This window comes from Sciurus vulgaris, assembly GCF_902686455.1.
Source record: "Sciurus vulgaris genome assembly, chromosome: 10".
NCBI lineage: Eukaryota > Metazoa > Chordata > Mammalia > Rodentia > Sciuridae > Sciurus > Sciurus vulgaris.
In genome coordinates this window covers 89,878,739-89,900,844 of record NC_136470.1, presented here as the reverse complement: position 1 = coordinate 89,900,844, position 22,106 = coordinate 89,878,739, and the positions used below count along the sequence as shown (strand labels likewise).

General features: G+C 38.9%; 1 protein-coding gene across 2 annotated transcripts in view; it reads right to left on the bottom strand.

The window, feature by feature from the left end:
• MCF2L2 (MCF.2 cell line derived transforming sequence-like 2) overlaps positions 1 to 22,106 on the bottom strand; it is a 232,997-nt gene that overhangs the window by 125,965 nt on the left and 84,926 nt on the right. The window contains exons 6-11 of one of the 2 annotated variants that reach the window (XM_079101236.1): positions 21,980 to 22,096; positions 16,637 to 16,785; positions 14,215 to 14,251; positions 10,715 to 10,839; positions 9,855 to 9,969; positions 9,264 to 9,383 (exon numbers count right to left, since the gene is read on the bottom strand). In XM_079101236.1, the coding sequence (XP_078957362.1) occupies positions 9,264 to 9,383; positions 9,855 to 9,969; positions 10,715 to 10,839; positions 14,215 to 14,251; positions 16,637 to 16,785; positions 21,980 to 22,096 (663 nt within the window). Of the gene's footprint in view, positions 1 to 9,263; positions 9,384 to 9,854; positions 9,970 to 10,714; positions 10,840 to 14,214; positions 14,252 to 16,635; positions 16,786 to 21,979; positions 22,097 to 22,106 lie in introns of both variants that reach the window. The other variant, XM_079101237.1, reaches the window with a different exon arrangement.

The window sequence follows — 22,106 nt, the reverse complement described above, 5'->3', positions numbered from 1 at the left end:
TGTTCTACTTGGATTTCTGAATGATTCCTGTATCTTAAGGTCCATGTCATTCTCGAGATTTGGGAAACTTTCTATTATTATTTTCCTGAAGAGTTTATCCATGCCATTAGTCTGCATCTTTCAATCCTTCTCAATTTTAATGATTCCTTTAAATCTGGTCTCTTAATATTGCCCCAGAGTTCTTGTAAATTCTGGTCATAGTTACTTTTCTTTCCTTTAATAATGTCTGAGTGTTCAAGGCCAGACACTTTTGTCTTCCAGTTCTGAAATTTTGTCTTCAGCATAGTCTCCTCTATTAGAGAGACTTTGAATTCAACATTCTATTTTATTTATTGTGCCTTTAATTTCCAACATATCTGTGTGGTTCTTTACCAATACCTCTATTTCCTCATTGAATTTCTCATTCATATACTGCACTGACTTCCTTAATTCATTCAATTGCTTTTCTGTGTTCTTTTGGAATTCATTGATCATTTTTATAATCATTCTTTTGAATTCTTTATCTGGTATTTCATCCACTTCAATATCTTTGGAGTCCATTGCTTATGAATTGTGAACTTTAGGAGGTGACATGTTACCTTGTTTTTTCATATTTCTTGTATTCCTGTGTTGGATTTTATGCAGCTGTTTGGAGGTACTTCTCTTCCACTCTTATGTGTTGGGGTTTTTTTAGGGCACAGCTTTCTCTTGTTCTGGGATATCAAATTGTAGTGGATTTTTCAATATATTTCCAAGTGAGTTTTTAGTATAGTTCTCTGCTGAAACTTTGCAAAATTAGTGTATTTTGACATAGTATATATTGTGTGAGAGCTTGAGGATCTCACTTTCCTTGCAGGTCTCAAAAGAATGGGGTCCTTCTTATAGATCTGGTTATTGTGTTGTATATAACAGGGTAGGTGGAGTCCAACCTCTGTGATTGCTCTTCTTAACAATTCTGTATATTCTAAAGAGGCATGGGAGAGATATAGATTAAGACCCACTCATAGGTGTGGTGTTCACAGTCATTGTGTTAATTGTCTCTGTTTCTGCTATAGGAGAGAATGTTTGTGAGTGGGTCTGAGGGGTCCCCCCAGCCATTTCTTCTTGAGGACTGGCTATTAGTTTGAGTTTTTTTTTTTTTTTTTTTTTTTTTTTTTTGTCTCTTCTATTCTGTATATTAAAGTATCATTAAAGTGTGAGCATGGCTGGTTGCATATAGAGCAAAGTGTGCTGTCTCTTAGCTGGGTTTAGCTCAGCATCCAAGTCTCTACCCTGTGAACTCATAGTGTCTCAGTAGATTCCCAGCACTTCACAGAAAAGAGAGAAACAACAGAAACAATAGTAATGAATAATATACAGTATTAAAATAAGTACCTAGTACCTAATATGACACCTTCAGCACTAATAACCACAAAAAACAGGATGGTCAAGAGCAAAACCAATAAATAGCTGTGATCTAGATTTGGCATTAAATTAAATAGCAGGTGTCAACTATACCATACACAGTACTAATAACCACAACAACCTGAATGGTGGGGACAGGAGTTATATAAATCAAATTGTAGTAAAAGATGGTAAAAATATAGTTCATTAAGAGAAGAGGAAATGTGATAGAAAGGTAAAAGAAACTTTAGGATGTTCAAAACATGAACACTGAGAAAGCAGAAGAGATGTAGCAAGTGATGACTATAAAGAAGGAGAGAAACATAAATAAAATAAGTAAAGAGGAAGAGAGAGAACAAAAGAATCTGGCTATTAAAGAGAGAAGAAAGCAGAGAAAGAGAAAAAAAATTTAAAAACAAATGAACAAATAAAAGCCCTAACACTCAAAAGACAAAAGAAAAAATAAACAAAAAATGCTAATGAGAAATGAGAAAAAAGAAACTAAGATGTACGTATGTATACATCCACAAACCAATCAGCACAGCGAGAACACACACACAAACAAAAAGAAAAAACAAAGGGGAAAGAAATAGGAAAAAAATGAAAGAATTATCTCTACTGAAGTGGTCAAAACTGTCAATAAGGACAGATGTTCACTACTTATGTCCAACTGTCCTTCTTTCTGTTTCTTCTTGGGCTATGCACTTCTTAGAGCAAGTGCTGGGTTGTTAAGCGCTTCCTCTTTTTGTGCTGCTTATCTAGATGCCAACTGGAGTGGCCTGAAACTGAAGCTGGTTAAAATCACTTTCAACTTCCCTTCTCACCAGTTTAAGATAAGGCAGAATGGAAAGTACTGTGCGTTGGAGTTTTGCTGGATATACCAGTTCAATGAGTTCCCAGAGTGGGGTTACAGCTGGGTTCTAAATGGGGCGTTCTAACAGCTAGGGCTTAGCTCTGATCAGGTTTTTGGGACTTTGTTGGGATGGCTCTTCTCTGGGAATATTAAATCAACACACCCCTAGGGCCAGGCAGATGCCAATCTCTGCTGGGGCTCTGGATTTCAGAGACCTCCCAAGAATTCTACTTGTAGGGCAGGGGAACCAACCTTCCAAAAGTCTTGAACACTACATTGCCCATAAATATGGCCTTCCCAGGCTCAATCCTGGAGTGTAATCACGCCCACCTCTGGAATTTCCCAACCGTCTCTACCTGGTCAGGGAGATATCAGACTCAAAAGGAAGTCAAGTTGCAGTCCCCTCCAAATTCATTTCACTGGATACGGTCTTCTCTATGCCTGTTTCAATCTTGATCTACTAGGCATACCCTATAACACATGATAGGTGCTTGCCAGGACAGTACGGCAGTACTTGCTATGATCTCTCAGGCTCCTGCAGTAGCAAGCTGAAACTTGGCCTCCTCAAAATGGCTCCCTACCTGAACTCTCCACTTTCTAGTTGAGAAATAGATCACTTTTTAAACACCAGCTGACTGTGCAGCCTATGGTTCAGCTAAGTTCACACTGCTTTTCAGTTCTGCCAAATTTTTCCATTGTGTTTCTCTTTCCATTTGTGTTATCCCTCACTCTGTGGTGAGCCTGTGATGCTGTCACTTTTGCACCTGGCTTGGTTTCAATATACTCTTTCTTGTCCTTTTTTCAATGCATCCAAATTTTGGGGCTTTTAAGAGTCACTGATTATCCAATATTGAATTTCAGTGAATTTCTTCAATCACCCTCTTCAGTAAGAAGTAGTACTCTTGCTGCTTGAATCCTAAGCCATGATGTAATTGTAAGTGCAGCCTTCCTCTAATTCATCATCTTGAACCTCCTGACACTGATTTGTTGGGACTCCCCAAAGACAGGCCCCCTCTGGCCTAGGACTCTTGTAATACCACCACCTTGTTCTTTAACACATGGGAAGACTAGCCAAGCCCCAATTAGCTGAAGAAACAATTCCTCTTAGAAATCCTACAGAAGACATGTTGAGGAAGATCCCAGTGATGTTAAGACAGCTTTGTTTGGTATACCCAAAGGTAGAGGAATAGGTATAATGCATCCTAGAGAAAGTAGGTTTTAAAAACTGGAAAACAAGGCACAGGATGGATGAAATCAATCCCTGGTCACAGGTCATCTCCAGTGGGTTAGTCCAGTTGGTTCAAGAATTTTCCCCATTAAAAATGGGTCATGGCCAGGCATGGTGGTGCACACCTGTAATTTCAGCGGCTCAGGAGGCTAAGGCAGGAGGATCACAAGTTCAAAGCCAGCCTCAGCAACTTAGTGAGGCCCTAAGCAACTTAGCAAGACTCTGTTTCTAATAAGATATAAAAAAGAACTTGGGGTATGGGAGATCTTTCCATCTTCTAAGGTCTTCCTTAATTTCTTTCTTCAGTGTTTTGTAGTATTCATTGTAGAGATCTTTTACCTCTTTGGTTAGATTGATACCCAACTATTTTATTTTTTTTGAGGCTATTGCAAATGGAGTTGTTTTCCTCATTTCCCTTTCAGCTGTTTCATCGCTTGCGTATAAAAATGCTGTAGATTTACGCGTGTTGATTTTATAGCCTGCTATTTTGCTGAATTCATTGATGAGGTCTAGAAGTTTTCTGGAGGAGGTTTTTGGATCTCTAAATATAGAATCATGTCATCCGCAAATAGTGACAGCTTAAGTTCCTCTTTTCCCATTCGTATCCCTTTAATTTCTTTAGTCTGCCTAATTGCTCTGGCTAGAGTTTCGAGGACAATGTTGAATAGAAGTGGTGAAAGAGGACATCCCTGTCTTGTTCCCATTTTTAAAGGGAATGGTTTCAGTTTTTCTCCTTTAAGAATGATGTTGGCCATGGGCTTAGCATAAATAGCCTTTAGAATGTTGAGGTATGTTCCTACTATCCCTATTTTTTCTAGTGTTTTCAGCATGAAGGGGTGTTGTATATTGTCAAATGCTTTTTCTGCGTCAATTGAAATAACCATATGATTCTTATCCTTAAGTCTATTGACATGATGGATTACGTTGATTGATTTACGGATGTTAAACCATCCTTGCATTCCAGGAATGAACCCCACTTGATCGTGGTGCACAATTTTCTTAATATGTTTTTGGATACAGTTTGTCAATATTTTGTTAAGGATCTTAGCATCTATATTCATCAAGGATATTGGTCTAAAATTTTCTTTCCTTGATGTGTCTTTTCCTGGTTTGGGTATGAGGGTGATATTAGCTTCATAGAATGAGTTCGGTAGGGTACCCTCCTTTTCTATTTCCTGGAATACTTTGAGAAGTATTGGAATGAGTTCTTCTTTGAAGGTCTTGTAGAACTCGGCTGAGAATCCGTCTGGTCCTGGGCTTTTCTTGGATGGTAGATTTTTAATGGCTTCTTCTATTTCATTGCTTGATATTGATCTGTTTAAATTGTATATTTCCTCCTGGTTCAGTTTGGGAGGAGCATATGTCTCTAGAAATTCGCCAATGTCTTCAGTACTTTCTATTTTGTTGGAATACAGATTTTCAAAGTAGCTTCTCATTATGTTCTGTATCTCAGTGGTGTCTGTTGTGATATTTCCTTTTGCATCATGTATTTTAGTAATTTGAGTCTTCTCTCTCCTTCTCTTTGTTAGTGTGGCTAAGGGTTTATCTATTTTGTTTACTTTCTCAAAGAACCAACTTTTTGTTATGTCAATATTTTGAATAGTTTCTTTTGTTTCAATTTCATTGATTTCAGCTCTGATTTTAATTATTTCCTGTCTTCTACTACTTTTGCTGTTATTCTGTTCTTCTTTTTCTAGGGCTTTGAGCTGTAATGTTAGGTCATTTAATTGTTGACTTTTCATTCTTTTCTGGAATGTGCTCCATGCAATGAATTTTCCTCTTAGTACCGCTTTCATAGTGTCCCAGAGATTTTGATATGTTGTATCATCATTCTCATTGACCGCTAAGAATTTTTTAATCTCCTCCCTGATGTTTTTTGTTATCCATGTTTCATTCAATAGCATATTATTTAGTCTCCAAGTGTTGAAGTAATTTCCTTTTTTTACTTTGTCATTGATTTCTACTCTCAGTCCATTATGATCTGATAGAACACAAGGCAGTATCTCTATTTTTTTGCATTTCCTAAGGGTTGCTTTGTGGCATAACATATGGTCTATTTTCGAGAAGGTTCCATGTGCTGCTGATGGATGGAATATTCTATATATGTCTATTAAGTCTAGGTTATTGATTGTGTTATTGAGTTCTATGGTTTCTTTGGTTAGATTTTGTTTGGAAGATCTATCTAGTGGTGACAGCGGTGCGTTAAAGTCGCCCAGAATTATTGTGTTGTGGTCTATGTGATTCTTGAAATTGAGAAGGATTTGTTTGATGTACAGGGATGCACCATTGTTTGGGGCATAAATATTTACTATCGTTATGTCTTCCTGATTTATGGTTCCCTTAAGCAGTATGAAATGTCCTTCTTTATCTCTTCTGACTAACTTTGGCTTGAAGTCCACTTTATCTGATATAAGGATGGAAACCCCTGCTTTTTTACTGGGTCCATGTGCGTGGTAGGTTTTTTCCCCATCCTTTCACCTTTAGTCTGTGGATGTCTTTTTCTATGAGATGAGTCTCTTGCAGGCAGCATATTGTTGGGTCTTTCTTTTTAATCCATTCTGCCAGTCTATGTCTTTTGATTGATGAGTTTAGGCCATTAACGTTCAGGGTTATTATTGAGAAATGATTTGTATTCCCAGTCATTTGGCTTCTTTTCAAACTAAATAGCTTTCTCTCAGCAAAGGAAACTATCAGCAATGTGAAGAGAGAGCCTACAGAGTGGGAGAATATCTTTGCCTCTCATACTTCAGATAGAGCACTAATTTCCAGAATATATAAAGAACTCAAAAAGTTCTACACTAAGAATACAAATAACTCAATCAACAAATGGGCTAAGGAAATGAACAGATACTTCACAGAAGAAGATGTACAAGCAATCAGCAGATACATGAAAAAATGTTCAACATCTTTAGTAATAAGAGAAATGCAAATCAAAACTACCCTAAGATTCCATCTCACCCCAATTAGAATGGCGATTATCAAGAACACAAGCAACAACAGGTGTTGGAGAGGATGTGGGGAAAAAGGTACACTCATACATTGCTGGTGGGACTGCAAACTAGTGCAGCCACTCTGGAAAGCAGTGTGGAGATTCCTTAGAAAACTTGGAATGGACCTCCCTTTTGACCCAGCTATCCCACTCCTCGGCCTATACCCAAAGGACTTAAAATCAGCACACTACAGAGATACAGCCACATCAATGTTCATAGCGGCTTAATTCACAGTAGCCAGACTATGGAACCAACCTAGATGTCCTTCAATTGATGAATGGATAAAGAAAATGTGGTATATATATATACAATGGAATATTACTCAGCTATAAAGAAAAATAAAATTATGGCATTTGCAGGCAAATGGATGAAATTGGAGAATATCATGTTAAGTGAGATAAGCCAATCTCAAAAATCCAAAAGAGGAATGATTTCACTGATAAGCGGATGATGACACTTAATGGGGGGTGGGAGTGGGACAAGAATGAAGGAAGGAGGGACTGTATAGAGGGTAAAGAGGGGTGGGAGGGGTGGGGGGGAAGGAAAAAAATAATGGAATGAATCAAACATCATTACTCTATATAAATTTATGAATATGCAAATGGTATCCTGTTACTCCATGTACAAACAGAAACAATATGTATCCCATTTGTTTACAATAAAAAATAAAAAAAAAGAAAAGAAAAGCAGATATAAAAGCCTGTAATATGATTTAAGAACATTGTGGTCGTTTAAGCAGTATTTAATTTTGGAAAATCTTGTGGCAAGCAATGAGATTTGTATGCTTGTTTAATAATAATCTGTTTCAAGTCTGCATTGAAAAAAATTACATTTCCCAAGGATTGCATTATTGGGATATTTAAGATTAGTGAAAAAGATTCCTCATTTGATATGATTTTTCTCAATTTCACTGTGCGAAATAAAGAATGTATTTCCCCAAAATGGGAACTTCTGGGACATTTTTGAGAAATGCATATTTTAGTGATAATTCTGTGGTATTTTAGGGATATAGTTCAAAATTTCTTCATGTTTTAAAATTTATGCAAATAATAAAAACTACCTTGCTTTAAATGTAGCGTTCTGTACATCATGTATATAATGTGGTACTGATTGAGGAAGGTTTATAAATGTAGGTGTTCTCTTGATTCCTTTAATGGTTAATTCCTTTTTTTATTTATTTTTTGTTCTCTTCATCAGTGTATTGTTTGTATTTTTAAATTTGCCGTGGATTATATTTCCCAAATTGGGTGAAATGAACATTATCATTATTTTGTTCACTCAGTCTAGATTTTACATTATTATTATTGAAATTTGTCTTGAATATTTTAATTTTGTTATTTTTTCTTTCCTTTGTTTTTTGTTTTTATGTGAAAGTGGATATTCCTCATTTTTATTTGACATAGGAAAGCTTTGGCATATTATACTTTGGAAGTGCAAAGCTTAATTTGATACAAAATAAAGTTTGCTTTTTACTCAGGAAAAAAAGAAAGAAAGAAAGAAATGTTTTTCTAATATATAAACTTATATAAGCAAAATACATGGTATCTATATTTAATAAGGAGTTCTCTTGAAAGAACTAGAAATACACAAAATTGGGGCTGTCTATTCTGGAGAATCTGTGACACGTAGTTATCACATATGTGAAATTCAATTTCTAATGATTTGTGTGCCTTTAACAGGGCTTAGCTATCAAAATATCACTGATAAGACAAGATGCTCACTAGGGCAGGATGGGATTCTTGAGAGAGGAGCTGGGTGCACAGGTGGGTGTGTGGGTTCACACATGCACGGGAGCTCCCCCAGCTCAACATGGTCTTGATTTTGTGGGCTTTAGGGGCATATGTCTTTAGCTGTAATGTACTGGTCAATTACCTGGGAACTATTAAAATGCCAATTTGAGTCCCTGGTAGGAACTTCATATTCTTCATATTTAATAAGCTTTCACTCAGGTGGCACCTATGCTGCTGGTTAGGGACTCACACTTTGAGAAGCAATCTCCAGTTCTGTAAAATTGTCATCTGAGAAACACACCTCTAGATAAGCTCAGACAGGAAGTGCTAATCACAGGGGACTTAGTCCCCAGGAGTAAAAATATAGAGAACCTAATTAAGGAAATGTACTTTTCTGGAAAGAGATGACTCATTTTTCTAAATCTATAATAAACTGAATCTATAAGGACTTAAAATAGAATTCCTTCTAAGTGCTGACTAGTGGTGCAGATTCAGGAACTTGTTTAATTCTGACTTGGGAATTGTAAAACACACACTCCTTTCTAAGCCTGGCATGGGAAAGGAGAACAGTTCTGTCAATTCTGTGTAGCAAAAGAACTAATGCGGACCAATTTCCCCCCGCCTAAGGTTTTGCCCCAGTTAGTGTTTTTTTTTTTCTGATTTCCCCTTTTAAAAAGTTTCCCCTCCTTGCCACCAACCCACCCGTACATCTGGGTCCCAGGGAGGAGCTCTAAACTGACTATGCTAATCGATTCGGTCAGTGATTCACCCACTGTGACCTTCTCCCACTTGGCTGCTGATCCCATAAGAGGCAGGCCTGGCCCAGTGTCCTTGCCACACCTGAGCTTCCACCCTCCTCTGTGGGCTCCAGCAGCTTTACTAAGACTCTGCTATGGTCTTATTTGGTATTATTTGTTATAGTTGTTAACATGCAATCTCCTTGGGGACCTGGGAGTAGGGGAGGGGTGACTGAAGGGCAGAATTTGGGCATTTCTGTGTCCTTGAGATACCCTCCAACAGCAATGATTGGACGCCATCTGTCATTGTTCATATCAACTTCCTTCTAAGTACAAAAAAAAAAAAAAATTCAAAAAACAAACCTGGCCTTTTTCCTCCAGTTTTTTGTGTTCCTTAAGAAGTTGTTCCACATGCATCACACTGTCTCCAATGCCTGTAAACTCTGCTAGCTCTTCCAGCAAATTTTCCAGGGCAAGCTTAACCTGCAAAACACATTAGAACAGTGCAGAAGTAAACCAACAAGCACCCATCTGGAAAGTATAGGTTTGCCATGCTGCAAGAAAACCTGAAAAATCCAAAAGGATCAGGACTTGGATCAATCAATATATGCCTTTTTCTTTCTTCTTTTTTTTCAGCTCATTACCTTTCAGGTTAAGCTGGGGTTATAGAGGCACTTGTTGCTGGAATGTTAGAACTATATTCAACAGCTCATCAGTCAAAAAGCAACTTAAGCCAATACAGAATGCCACATATGTCAACAGAAAAATGGGATAATGGGATTCTAGATTGCTGCTACTCCACTATAAATGCGAGGGTCTATGAAACAGTAAGATGTAAAGAGGGAGTTGGATTAGGGAAAAGAGGAAAACCCAATCCCAAAGCATCCAAGGGGAGAAGAGAAAACCAGTGGTCTGTATCAAAAAAGGAAGTTATATTAAGAAAGAAAACAATACCTTATAAAAATTGTGCTCAAAGCGCTGTAGTTGTAGGCATTGGTTAAGTTTCAGGTGATGCTCAGACCAAAACTGACTAAAGGCTTTTTCTGTTTCATCCAATTGAACTAATAACCTTTCAAGAAATAATGAAAAAGCAACTTTATGTTAGCATCCATTTCTACAGGTGTCTGCATAGGCCTATGTTATATTCTACCTATGTTTTCCATCCATATTATTAATGGTGGCATTCTGTGTGTTATTTTTTTAAAAATATTTTTGTTTTAGTTGTAGTTGAACACAATACAATATTTATTTTATTTCTATAAAATAAAGGATCGAACCCAGGGCCTCACAAATGCTAGGCGAGCATTCTACCACTGAGCCACAACCCCAGCCTACCTGTGTATTATTAAAGACTGCGTCACGTGGGTCTTTCTTAGGGTTCAGTGGGTCCCACACCTTCTGTTTTCCCACCAGACACCTGAAGTGCAGGAAGAAGCTTAACTCCAGATACAGCCACTGTGGTTTAAAATCTGCTCCTGGTGACCCTACCTTTGTGCCTTCTTCTTTTTCCCCAAGACTACATATGTGTAAATAATAGCACCAAACCAAACTGTTATTGGAAATGAAACTCAACAAATACCATCATCTCTCTGGAAATTTGGGGATGGGAGCATATCATAAGAGGAGTGAATGGGACTCCCCTAAAAAGTCCTCTGTAGATGGATGCAGGTGGACATGATCCTTTCCCCTGTGTAGTCTCAAATATTATTCTTTCTTGGCCTCACTAAGACCCAATAGTATCTATTCCAACCTGCTCTTAGTTGTTTTGGAACATGTAGGTCTCCTGAGAAATCAAAGTCCACCTACTCACTCACCTTTCCATGGTAGCTACATTCTCAAGTTCATTGGCATTGAGTTTTCTGGTGGGATTTTTGGTTGTTGGTTCTTGGATGCATGACAGCAAGGTGATCCCTTGCTCTCCAAGTAATTTCAGCTCATCCTAGAAAAGTAAAAATATAAACTTTCTTATAAGGAATTCACAAAAACAAATTTATGGTATTTTGAGGGTGAGTAAAAAGGTAGATTCATATGGTTTTCATTTAGGAAGTTAAATGTCAAAGAAGTCAATATGCAGCTTCAAAAATTAATTAATTTATCCTTAACAGGTAGTGCATACACATGATGCACAATTCAAAATACACAAAAGGGTATGACATAAAAAGCAAGCCTTTTGTCCCCAGTCTGTCTACTTTCCCTCTCCAAAAGAAATATCTATTAAGATTGTTGTGTGTATCTCAAGCTGTTGTACAATAAAAGCAAACCTAGTTAATAAAAATCTGTTTATAATCCAAGATAACAGAAACAAGAAAATGACAGAAATTGAATGTTAAATGATAGACATTGCCAAGCAATAATAACATAATAATTGCTAGTTCATCTGGTCTCATTATTAAAAACTGTATACTAATTGTGACCTGGTCCAATTCAGGAAGTTTAGCAGAAATGGGCAGCAATTTCAGTTTGACATGGAAGGATTAGTACTTCCAAGGTAACCAACTCTATTGTACTCTTTTAACATGGTGCTTTGTAAGCTATTTTTGAAGATATTTTCTTTTAAATCCAGTAGCTCAGAGACATCACCTTGGAGGTCATCTCTCACTATCATGAGCTTTAATCATAAGGCCCAGGCTGAAAGCCAAAAGAAGCATATTCTGCCCTAGAATTTTACTCTTGGGAATTCTGGGTTTGTTTGCTGGGTCACCAGAGCAGAAACTCTTCTTCTAGGCCAAGTCATCTCTTCAGCCTTCACACCGCCTCCAGCTAGCAGAGGAGTCTATACCCACCCCCCAACTCTGTTCACATAGAATGCCTGGGTGCGCGCTCAACCTCATGCCTTTGCTTGCCTCCCATCTCACTTCAGTATTTCCCATAAAAGGTTACTTTGTCCATATCTAGCCTCAAACTTATCCTTAGATCTGAGAGATGACAAACCTCCCTTGTTTTAGACAGCCCCTTGGATCCCACGGCCCTGTCCACTCCAGACACGGCCCCAAGTCAGTCATTAGGCTGTATCTCCTGCCTGGAAATTGGACATATCCCTTCTTTTCCATTCTCAAGTATGGGATCTCATTTCTTCTTATCTCATCAATGCTCATTAAATATTTCCAGGGTGGATAAATTAGTAATAGCCTAAATGAAGACAAGTTGCAGATGAATGAAGACAAATCAGATATGACAGAAAAACAGTATTCATGTACACGTGTCCTTAGCCTTTTTTCCCTCTACCCACTGAAGAGGGTCCTGGATTTTCCCACTCAGTTTCTTAACTGAGCCCCAGAAAGGATTCTGGTATTGTTTTACACACACGCACACACTTTGCAATTTAGAGATGGGAAGGAAGGTGGTGAGGCTAAAGAAGAGGCATGCAGGAGTACAGAAGGAGACTCTGGAGGGGGAAGCTGGAAGGAGAGAGACATTCAGAGAACTGCAGAGCATGAAGGAGTGAGACAAGGAAGGTGGATCTTAATAAGTGATTTCATGCCCTGTGTATCCCCTTCGCATTGTGAAAAAAAATACAAGCAAAAATCATGACTTGGTTACTGCTTTGGGACTGAACCACATGGTCAACTTCAGTAAGGTTACAAAAAATCTGCCATAATAAAAGGGAAAGAGGGAGTAACTGTGGTTCTTGGAAAGGGTTAAGATGAGTAGCCCAGTCCCAAAACAGAGTTTCAGTTTCCATGGAAAGATAATATCCCTCAACATTTTGAGTGTTTATTTATTTTTTACTGCCAGCACTCAGTGTGGATGGAGGAGCTCAGGGCACTATCTCTGGACCGTGTGTATAAATTCATGCTCCCTTCCAGTGAGTTTCCTTCCTTTGGAGAGCTAGGCACATGGATGGCAGCAGGGTACCGCTTGCAGAGTGAGAGAGCCCACAGCTGGTCCAAGTTGCCTGTACTGAGGAAACGGAAGCCTCCCTGTGGAGAAGGGGCAGCCACAGAGTTGGGCGCCGTGCCACATGCTGAGTCCAGGTGCTGGCTCGTCATCCAGCAGGGACAGATGTAGCAGGAGGGCTGGCGAGCAGAGCTGTGTGTGCTTGCCCCATTCATCAGGAACAGAACTCCTCCCAGGAAAGGCTAAAGCTGGTTATGTGCACACGTGCTCTTCCTTCCTGTCTCTCAGATGCAATAGTGAAATCCCAGAAAACAGGGTTTCAAATCTTAGCACCAAGCCCAGGGGCCGTGATCTCATTGGATAGAAAATTACACATCCTGTACTGAAATTGGACGCCCTCTTGGACTGTAAGAATGGATGCAGAGCTAAACTGAGGTTCAGACTGAAGGAAAGGAATTTGTTTTTAAATAAGAGCATTCTTTAAAGTCATTGGTTTGTTTCAAAGTTTGATAAGACTGTTCTGCTGTGAATGATTTCAGATTTTTTTTTTTTCTGGGTAAACAGATTAGTTTGATATACCAGGATGGCTAAAAGAAAGCGACTGCATTGGATGATAGTGTTGAACAAAGTAGTGACAACTCCACAGAGAATTAGCAAACAAGGCTGTAGAAACTCTCTAACTCAATAGCTCTAGTATTTTGACTGCTTGTAGAAGTGACTGGGCAGTTATAGGAATCTAAGATAAGGGCTCAAAGATCCCAGGAGAGGGTAAACCAAGCAGTCAAGCCAAGTGTCCCAATGTAATGTTACCTGTTTAAAAACTATTTTAGAAACTTTTCAGAGTGAGAGAAAAAAATTAATCAGACATCATAACTTTTATACATATTGAAACAGATTTAAAAGTTCACTGTTCTGAGGAATGAATCTTACACTATACTGGTTTTTCACTTGGAATGGTGCTTTCTAAATGAAAAAGAAGTCATTTAATTTCTTATACAATGTTTAATTAAAAGGTAGGTAAGGGCTGGTGATGTAGCTCAGGGTAGAGCATTTGCCTAGCATGCATGAAGCCCTGGCTTCAATCCGCAGAACCAAGGGAAAAAGGAAAAAAATGTAGGTAGAATGCGAAGATGTAAAATAAAATATGTGCAAGTAACCATAAAAGCTATTAAGTTATAAATAAAAGTTTAAGCTGTATTTCCTTTTTCTAATATAAATCATTTTTCTTCTTAATGCATTTTAAGTTGAGGAAGAGGAAAATGTAACTCTAGTTTAATAATTTTGACATTCTTGATTCTTAGTTAAAAGGAGTAAAGACATTTATATTTGGCCAATAATTAGTTCTTTTTGTGAAAAGGAAAACCCTCTGTATTGTTTTGAAAAGAATATTAATATTACTTAGAATATTTTTAATGCAAATTCACTTAATATTCTTAATCAAAATAAATACTTAGTAGAGTGAAACAGACTTTATTACCTCATGTACATGTATGACTGCATGACGGATGTGATCCCGCAATATGTATAATCAGAAAAATGAGAGATTACACTCTATTTCTGTATGAGCTTTCAAAAATGTATAACTGCATTCTACTGTCATGTACTACAATCAGAACAAATAAAATAAATAAATAAATAAATAAATAAATAAATAAATACTTGAACAAATTGAGAATTTTATCCTCAGAAAGTTACAGGTCTTGTCCATGACTTTGGGGCAGCATGGAATAGAAAAACACAAGTGTGACACCTCAGTTTATGCAAGACTGCATTTATTTTCTTACTAAAAGGAGAATTAACTGGAATCCCCTAAATTCTTTTCAAGTGTCTTAACAGTTTAGATAGAGGCACTTAACCAAATTGAAATGTGATAATTAGAGTGTAAAATTATCTTTATAAATGTCAAATACCATTTCACATTCTGTGGATCTACAGAGTTACTCCACTACATAATCAAAGTTGCCTGTTCTAAGTCTGGTGAACAGCTGGTCACCATGCACAGGAAAATGCTCTTCTTCCATTTTGTGGACTGGTTCCTTCCCAACCCGTTACCTCTGTGGAACTCTGCCTGTGTGGAAATTATACAGCGACTGTTCATCTGACTTTCCTAGGGCACCCCCACTACACAGACAGCAGGACTTATCTGGCTGGTTTTCACTCCCCAGGTATGTGACCTTCTCTAAAATGCAAAGTTTTAAACTTTTTCCCCAGAGCATTGTATGTGTCCTTACTATATCATACTTGGGAAGAGCTGAACTGTTTTTTTCTTTTAATTATTTTATTATTATTATTATTTATTTTTATTTTTTGCAGTGCTAGGGATTGAACCTAGGGCCTCCAGCATGCTAAGCAAACACTCTACCACTAAGCTACCTCCCTAAACCAAATTGAACCCTAATCTGTACCCAAAAGTTGCAAAAATGCTTTGCGTGGTGGTTGCCAGAGACCTTCTGATTGACCACATTGTCATCTCAGTGCTTCTGCTCTGCAGCTTCTCCCTGGAATGAGGCAAAGAATGCTCTGTGCTCATGAGCCCCTGCGCAGAGCTCTGTTTTACAGTCCCTGTCTGGCTGCCTGCCATGCGCAGCATCCTTCCCATTACACTCTGTCCTACTAACTGCTGTTCTGCAGATTCCTGGAGGTCTTAGTCTGTGCATCTGCAAACCCTTTCCTTAGCAGACTTCACACAGGCACCCCCAACCTGGCTTTCTGCAATATGGACCTCACAGGAATTAGGGGAGGTGAGCTTGGCCAACAAGCTTGGAACAGGAAAATGGTCAAGCTTCTCAGAGGCATTTCCTGGGAAAAGCTCCAGGATGCTGTCAGGATTTCACAGTTTCATTCCAGATCTTTTGATCACTCAGAGTAGTCTTGGGAATACATTTTGAGCTCTTTTTGGATGACAGCCTTCTTAAAGGTGGAGTTTAGCAATGTTCTCTGGCATTTGGAAGAATTAATTTCCCTAAACCACTAGACTCTGAGACTCCCCTAACTAGACTACGTGTTTCTCAAGGCTGCATTTTTGGGGGGATTTCTTGGTCCATAGTGGTGAGTCCTCAATAATTAACACTGAATAAGTGAACAAACGAGCCAGCTAGCAAAACAGTTTTGCAATTTTCGAGTTACAGATAAGAGTGCAGCAATTTCAAGTTTGATGTAACAAAGACACACACAATGCTAAGGTGTTCCAATGCCAACTCCTTAGTTTGCTACCTATTGAAAATGGGCTTTCTGAGAATTAAAGAATTCAGTCTGTTTGTGCTTCTCAAGGCAGAACGGCACCGAGAGTCATGCAGTGAGAAACTCCAGGATGATTTCTCTTACTGCATAGTGTGAAAAATATGCTGAACTCCCTTCTCAGCAGGTTCTGACATGCTTTTGTGAATCACTTCATAGGCGCCGCTTCTCCTCCTTAAACCCATTTTGGAGCACCTCCCACAATCCCTTTTCTCAAATTAGTCTTCAAATAAAACAACACATCCCTGAGAAATTGAAGCACTTAGTCAGTTTATTAGTCTGCCCCAAAACTTCACAACAACCACTGGGAAGCTCAGTCTTGGAATCAACTCCCTTCCCTCCCCACCCTGGCAATTTCGGCCCATGCCATCTTGCTCTGTTCAGAGTAGAGTCATCATAAGAGATCTGTCCTTCAAACAGTGCTCACACACCTCATCTTGCCAGCATAATGCTGGAAGGAGTTTGTCTTCCCTGGGCTGCTTTCCCTAGATCTCACATTCACCAGCCTCCAGATAGTTTTCTTTTCACATACGGCCTATCTGGAAGGTCTCAGATGGTCAATGGCTGCCAAGTGACTGGAGAAGCAGCTCAGAGACTTCACTCTAATCCTGCTTCTGATTTGCTCGAGGAGCTGGCCTTTGAGAGGCCTCTGACCACTCACCTGCATTTTGTCCTGCTGCCTTGTGTGGGACATGAGAAGGTCTTCAGTGGAGAGCATGCCTCTGGGCAGCTCTGTTGAGGCCAGGCAGGACCCAAATGTCTGCAGCATCTGAGCAGTATTCTTCAATGTCAAGGCAAAGTTTTCCATAGCCTGGAAAGTCAGACAATTATAACAACATGGAGCTATTAACATTCACCAATATGCTTTCTCAATGGAAGGACACTAAACTAGCAGCCCTTTTCTGAGTGCCACATATTGTCCCTGACACTATATTTGTCTATCATCTAATTAATACAAAATGGGAGGCATTTTATCTGCACTTTATATGAAACTCCAACAGGTTAAGTGAATTGCCCAAAATCATATTACCTGGGCGGGAAGGAAGGGAGGGAGGATTCAACCAAGCTCAGCGGTTTCAAGTTCAGAGCTCTGATCATTACCCCAAGGACACCTAACATTAAGTCTGACTCCAGATTTACGCAGATGCAATGCCACAAAGGGCCAAACCACCCCCACCTTCTTTCTGAAAAACCTCACCTTCTCTTCTAAGTCCCCACAGTGCCCTCTCTTCCCCCATCCCTCCTCCAACTTCCTGCTACCTCTGAGAGGCGTGTTAAATGCTGCGGAGAGGATATGACAATTGGGGGGAAGATAAATACAGTGGTTAGGTCACTACTGACCTTTATGAGAGATATTTACATCTGTGTGGAGGGACTGGGGATCTCTTCCTGCCATATCTCTTTTATAAAATTTGCTGGCACCGTCACACTCATCTCTGTACTCCCAGGGCATGGTACCAGAGGGGCCCATCAACTGCTATTGATTGAGTGAATGGAAAAAGCAAAAAGGTTCTACAGAATTTTCATTTGGGAAGAAATAGCCTCTGTTCCTATGTTATCAGAGAACTGTTTCTAAAAACTCAAGCCCACGTCATAAAGAATGCACTAGGGCCCTTCTCTAGGCCAGGGGCTGGGCCTGGGGCTGGCACGATGAGGCTTCCAAAGCACTGCCCACTCCCTCGACTGCCCAGACCCAAAGCTTCTCTCCTTCAGCTGTTTTCCTACTTGAAACACTGCTGGGGGAGGACACCTCCCTGTTAGCACAAGCATTTGCACAGCCACAACTTTGAACACCTTTGCACTTCTGGCTTAGAAATCCAAACCCCCTTGTGAAAATCTTTCTTTCAACACATTAGTTTTATTGTGTTGAGATAACCAAACATCTATGTTAAGACACTCTCTCAGTTGTATTCACTAATGGCCTATGATGAATAACAGAAAATAAAAAACCCATTTTCTGGGGGAATAATAGAAAATATAAGATTATGATGTATTTTGCTTTATGTGCACTATTTCTTCTAATGTATCTTAGTTATCATTATTATCACCCCACATTCTATAGATGAGGAAACTAAAGCATGTTGAGAATCATTTCCCAGAAGACATACCAAAAAAAAATACAGGGCAGAAGTGAGACTGGTGAGATCTGGCTCCTGGGCTGTACTCTAAAGCATTATACTAGCCCATGTCTTGGCAGTCAAAACTATATTTAGCAAAATTAAGATTTAAAACTAGATCCTCAGAAGACCTTGGCCTTAAGAGTTGAAAATTTGAATCAGAGTTCAGCTCCTGATCCTCTCTAACTGTGTTATTTGGATAAGCCATGTAGTGCAGCTGAGTCTCAAAGTACTCACTTGAAAAAAAGGGGAAATACTCTCTGTTCTGCAGGGATTTTTTTTTTTTTTTTTTTTTTTTTGGTGGTAGTTGCGGGTGGGGGTGGAATCCAGGGCTTCATGCATGCTAGACTAGTGTCCTACCATTGAGCTCCACCCCTGGCTTTGCAGGGGATTTTTTGTTTTGTATTATTTGTTTTTTGTTGTTGTTGTTTTTTATTTATTTGTGGATAAATAAAGGATAGCACATGTGAAAGGATCTTGGTAACAATAAGTACCTTACAACTATGATAAGAATAACAGTAAGTACCTTACAACTATGATAAGAATAACAGTGACCACCCAGAATGTCAGGTGTGAGGCCTGCAAATGTCATCCTGGAAACAGAGGAGAGGTCATCTATTAACAAATTAGCTTAGTTCCATGTTATTACCTGAACAATCACCTTGGAAATGGGACAGAGGATCTGGTGGGAATTTAAAAGCGCTTGACTAAGCTCTTTCAGTCATGGCTCTGCCACTACTTAACCATTTGACCTTAGATAAGTTTCTTCATTACTCTGAAGGTCTCTTTCCTTATCTGTAAAATAAGGTGATTGAAGTAAATGATATTAAAGATTCTTTTGAGTTCTAACCTTTCTATGAGTTTCTCGATAATGTGACATCCAAAAGGCACAAAATAATAAAGAATCTATATGTTTCAATCATAAGGTATAAAACAATGTGTATGTGCTTCTATCCTATTCTACTCTTAAGTTTTTAACTATATGTGTGTCTATATAAAATTATCTATCTGTGGAAAAAATATGGAGAGAATGTCACTCATCTTCCAATACTAGATGTATTTTTTAAAGTTCACTATCATGTGTTTAACACATGCACCACCACAAACTAGGTGGCTATAAACTAGCTCTATCGGGGAGGGAAGTGTGCAAATGTCTGCTCATTCCATCTCCAAACATTCTTCATGACCTTGTCCTTCTTTAACTCTCTAAGTTTTCAAAGAACTATTTTTGTCTTTGAAACAAAAAGGTGAAGGTTTTTCTCTTTAAATGTACTTGTTACAAATATGTCTTTTAAAAGACTTGAAAAACATGAATAGCATAATCAAATAAATAACTGGTAGAGAAATCAGAGCAAAGGGGAGAGCTAGTTAGCTCAATAAGGCTGGTGGGTCAGTAAATTCTTTTGACCATCTAGAAGTTGAGAAATAAAGTCTAGAAGCACTCCAAGTTCCACAATTTGTATGATCTAATGAAACTGCAGCCTGGAAGGACCCTCTTACACTCCCTCATTTATAACGCTCTACATTAGCTTCACCCACATCTTTCATAGTTAGATTTATTTAGAATTATATGCACATCATGAGATTTTCTAGGAGCACCATTCTTGTGACCAAGTTGATGAGAAGTTTAAAGAGTTCTGGGTCAGTTTGGGGGCCTTCCTCTAGGTTTTGGGAAACTTTCTTGGAATTCAAAAAGAAGTGAGGAGGGAATTTGAATTTGTAGCTTTGAAAGAAAAGCAGTGTTGCTGGAAATCTATTTTTGTTTAATTTCTAAATTTCCTTTTTTTTTTTTTTTTAAGAAAAAAATTACAGAACATTATATCTAAGTCAAGGTGAATTCACATACCTAATTCAGTGCAGTTCGGGTGTTCACTAGTAAGTACTGGGCAACATGCTTCCAAAGTGGCCGGTTACAAAGAAAAGTGCTGCCAACCCAAGCTGTGAAGCGAGGTGAAGGGGGACTGGGTTTTGCTGAGGAAACCTAATCTTTTCAAGGGTAGAGGTCAGGAGAGTGGGAAAAGGGGTAAGACATGATAGGAACATGTATTTTGGTGAATGTTTTAGGCTGTTTGGGCTGTTAAAACAAAAATACCTTAGACTGGGTAATTTATGAACAACAGAAATTTATTTCTCACAGTTCAGGAGGCCTAAAGTTCAAGATCAAAGTGAAAGGATGTTTCTCATAGAACAGGCCCTCCCTGGTCCTCATAAGGCAAAGGGGCGAGGGAGCTCCCTTCAACCTCTTATAAGGTCTGACATAATCACTTCCCTAAAGGCCCTCTTTCTTAATACTGTCACATTGGGTTCCAACATATGAATTTGTGGCAGGGGACACCAACATTCAGATCACAGTAATGAGTTTCATTCTCATTTTTTTCCTCAATAGTACTGAAACTTCTAGTTTAGCCCAATGACCACCAATAAAAGTAAGTAGGAAAAAGTAAAATACTATGTATCAGGCACTTTCACAGACAATATATCCTTTTCTCTCCCACATCAAACTTCCAGGTAGCTTTCGCAGACTAAGGTTTCTCAACAATGGCACTATTCACATTTTGGGCTGGATAATTTTTGTGGTAGAGGCCATTTTGTGCATTGTAAGATGTTTAGCAGGCTCCCAGGCCCCTCCTCGCTAGATGCCTAAACTACTCCCCACCAAGTTCTCACTACAAAATATGTCTAAAGACATTGGCAAATATCCTCTGTGGGACGAAATTACTCCTAACAGAGAACAACGGTGTTAACCCTCTTTTTTTCTTTTCTTTTCTTTTTTTCTTTTGCAGTACTAGAGATTGAATCTAGGACCTCACATTTACTAGGCGAGTGCTCCATTACTGAGCTACCTCCCCAGTCTTGTTTGTTTTTAAATTTTGAGACAGGGCCTCCCTAAGTTGCCCAGGCTAACCCTGAACCTGCAATTCTACTGCCTCCGCTTTCTGTGTCTCTGGGATTACAGATGTATGCTACCATGCCTGGTGTTAGTTCCACTTTAACAAAGGAGAAAGCAAGCTTAGAGAGGCTTAGTAACTCCCCAAGGTCAGGCAATAAGTAATGGTGGCAATATTTAAGTACAGCATCTTCTAACTCCCCAAGTTTCAATCTGTCCATACATTAGAATCATCCGGGATTTTTATGGAGAGTTTCATGAAATTCTGACGTCTGAGATCCATTCCAGATCAAGTAAAAAATTTTTCATGAGGTATACATAGCAGGGTGTTGGTTTTTGTTTTTTTTTTTTTTTTTTATGTACTTTTTATTTTTTTTTTATTTTTTTATTTTTTTTTTATTGTAAACAAATGGGATACATGTTGTTTCTCTGTTTGTACATGGCGTAAAGGCATACCATTTGTGTAATCATAAATTTACATAGAGTAATGTTGTTTGATTCATTCTGTTATTTTTTCCCTTCCCCCCACCCCTCCCACCCCTCTTTACCCTCTATACAATCCTTCCTTCCTCCATATTTGCCCCCCTCCCTAACCCTAACTCTAACCCTAACACTAACCCTTCCCTCCCCCCCATTATGTGTCATCCTCCACTTATTAGCGATATCATTCGTCCTTTGGCTTTTTGAGATTGGCTTATCTCACTTAGCATGATATTCTCCAATTTCATCCATTTGCCTGCAAATGCCATAATTTTAAAACTCCCTGGTGAGAGCTAAGTTAAGATTGCCAAAGCCCCTGCACCGAGGTTCTGTGGTCAGCAGGAGAAACCTCGGTCTTTACCTTTCCACACTGGTTCTTCCCCAGCCTGTGGCTGAGAAGTCCCCATCTTCCTAAGGTCAGGCAGTTACCTACAGTGATCTCCCAACTGTCAATCTTTAATTCCCCTGTCTTCTGAAAAACAAAGAAAGGCAGAGAAAAGCCCAAACAAGTCAATACTCACAGTCCGATGATTTATCCACTGACTATGGCGATATTCCAAAGTCCCCCCTAACTCCTGCGTCAGCTGGCTTTTGTCAATGTAACCATGGAGGTCAGAAACTGAGTTTAACATGATGATCTGTGGGGAA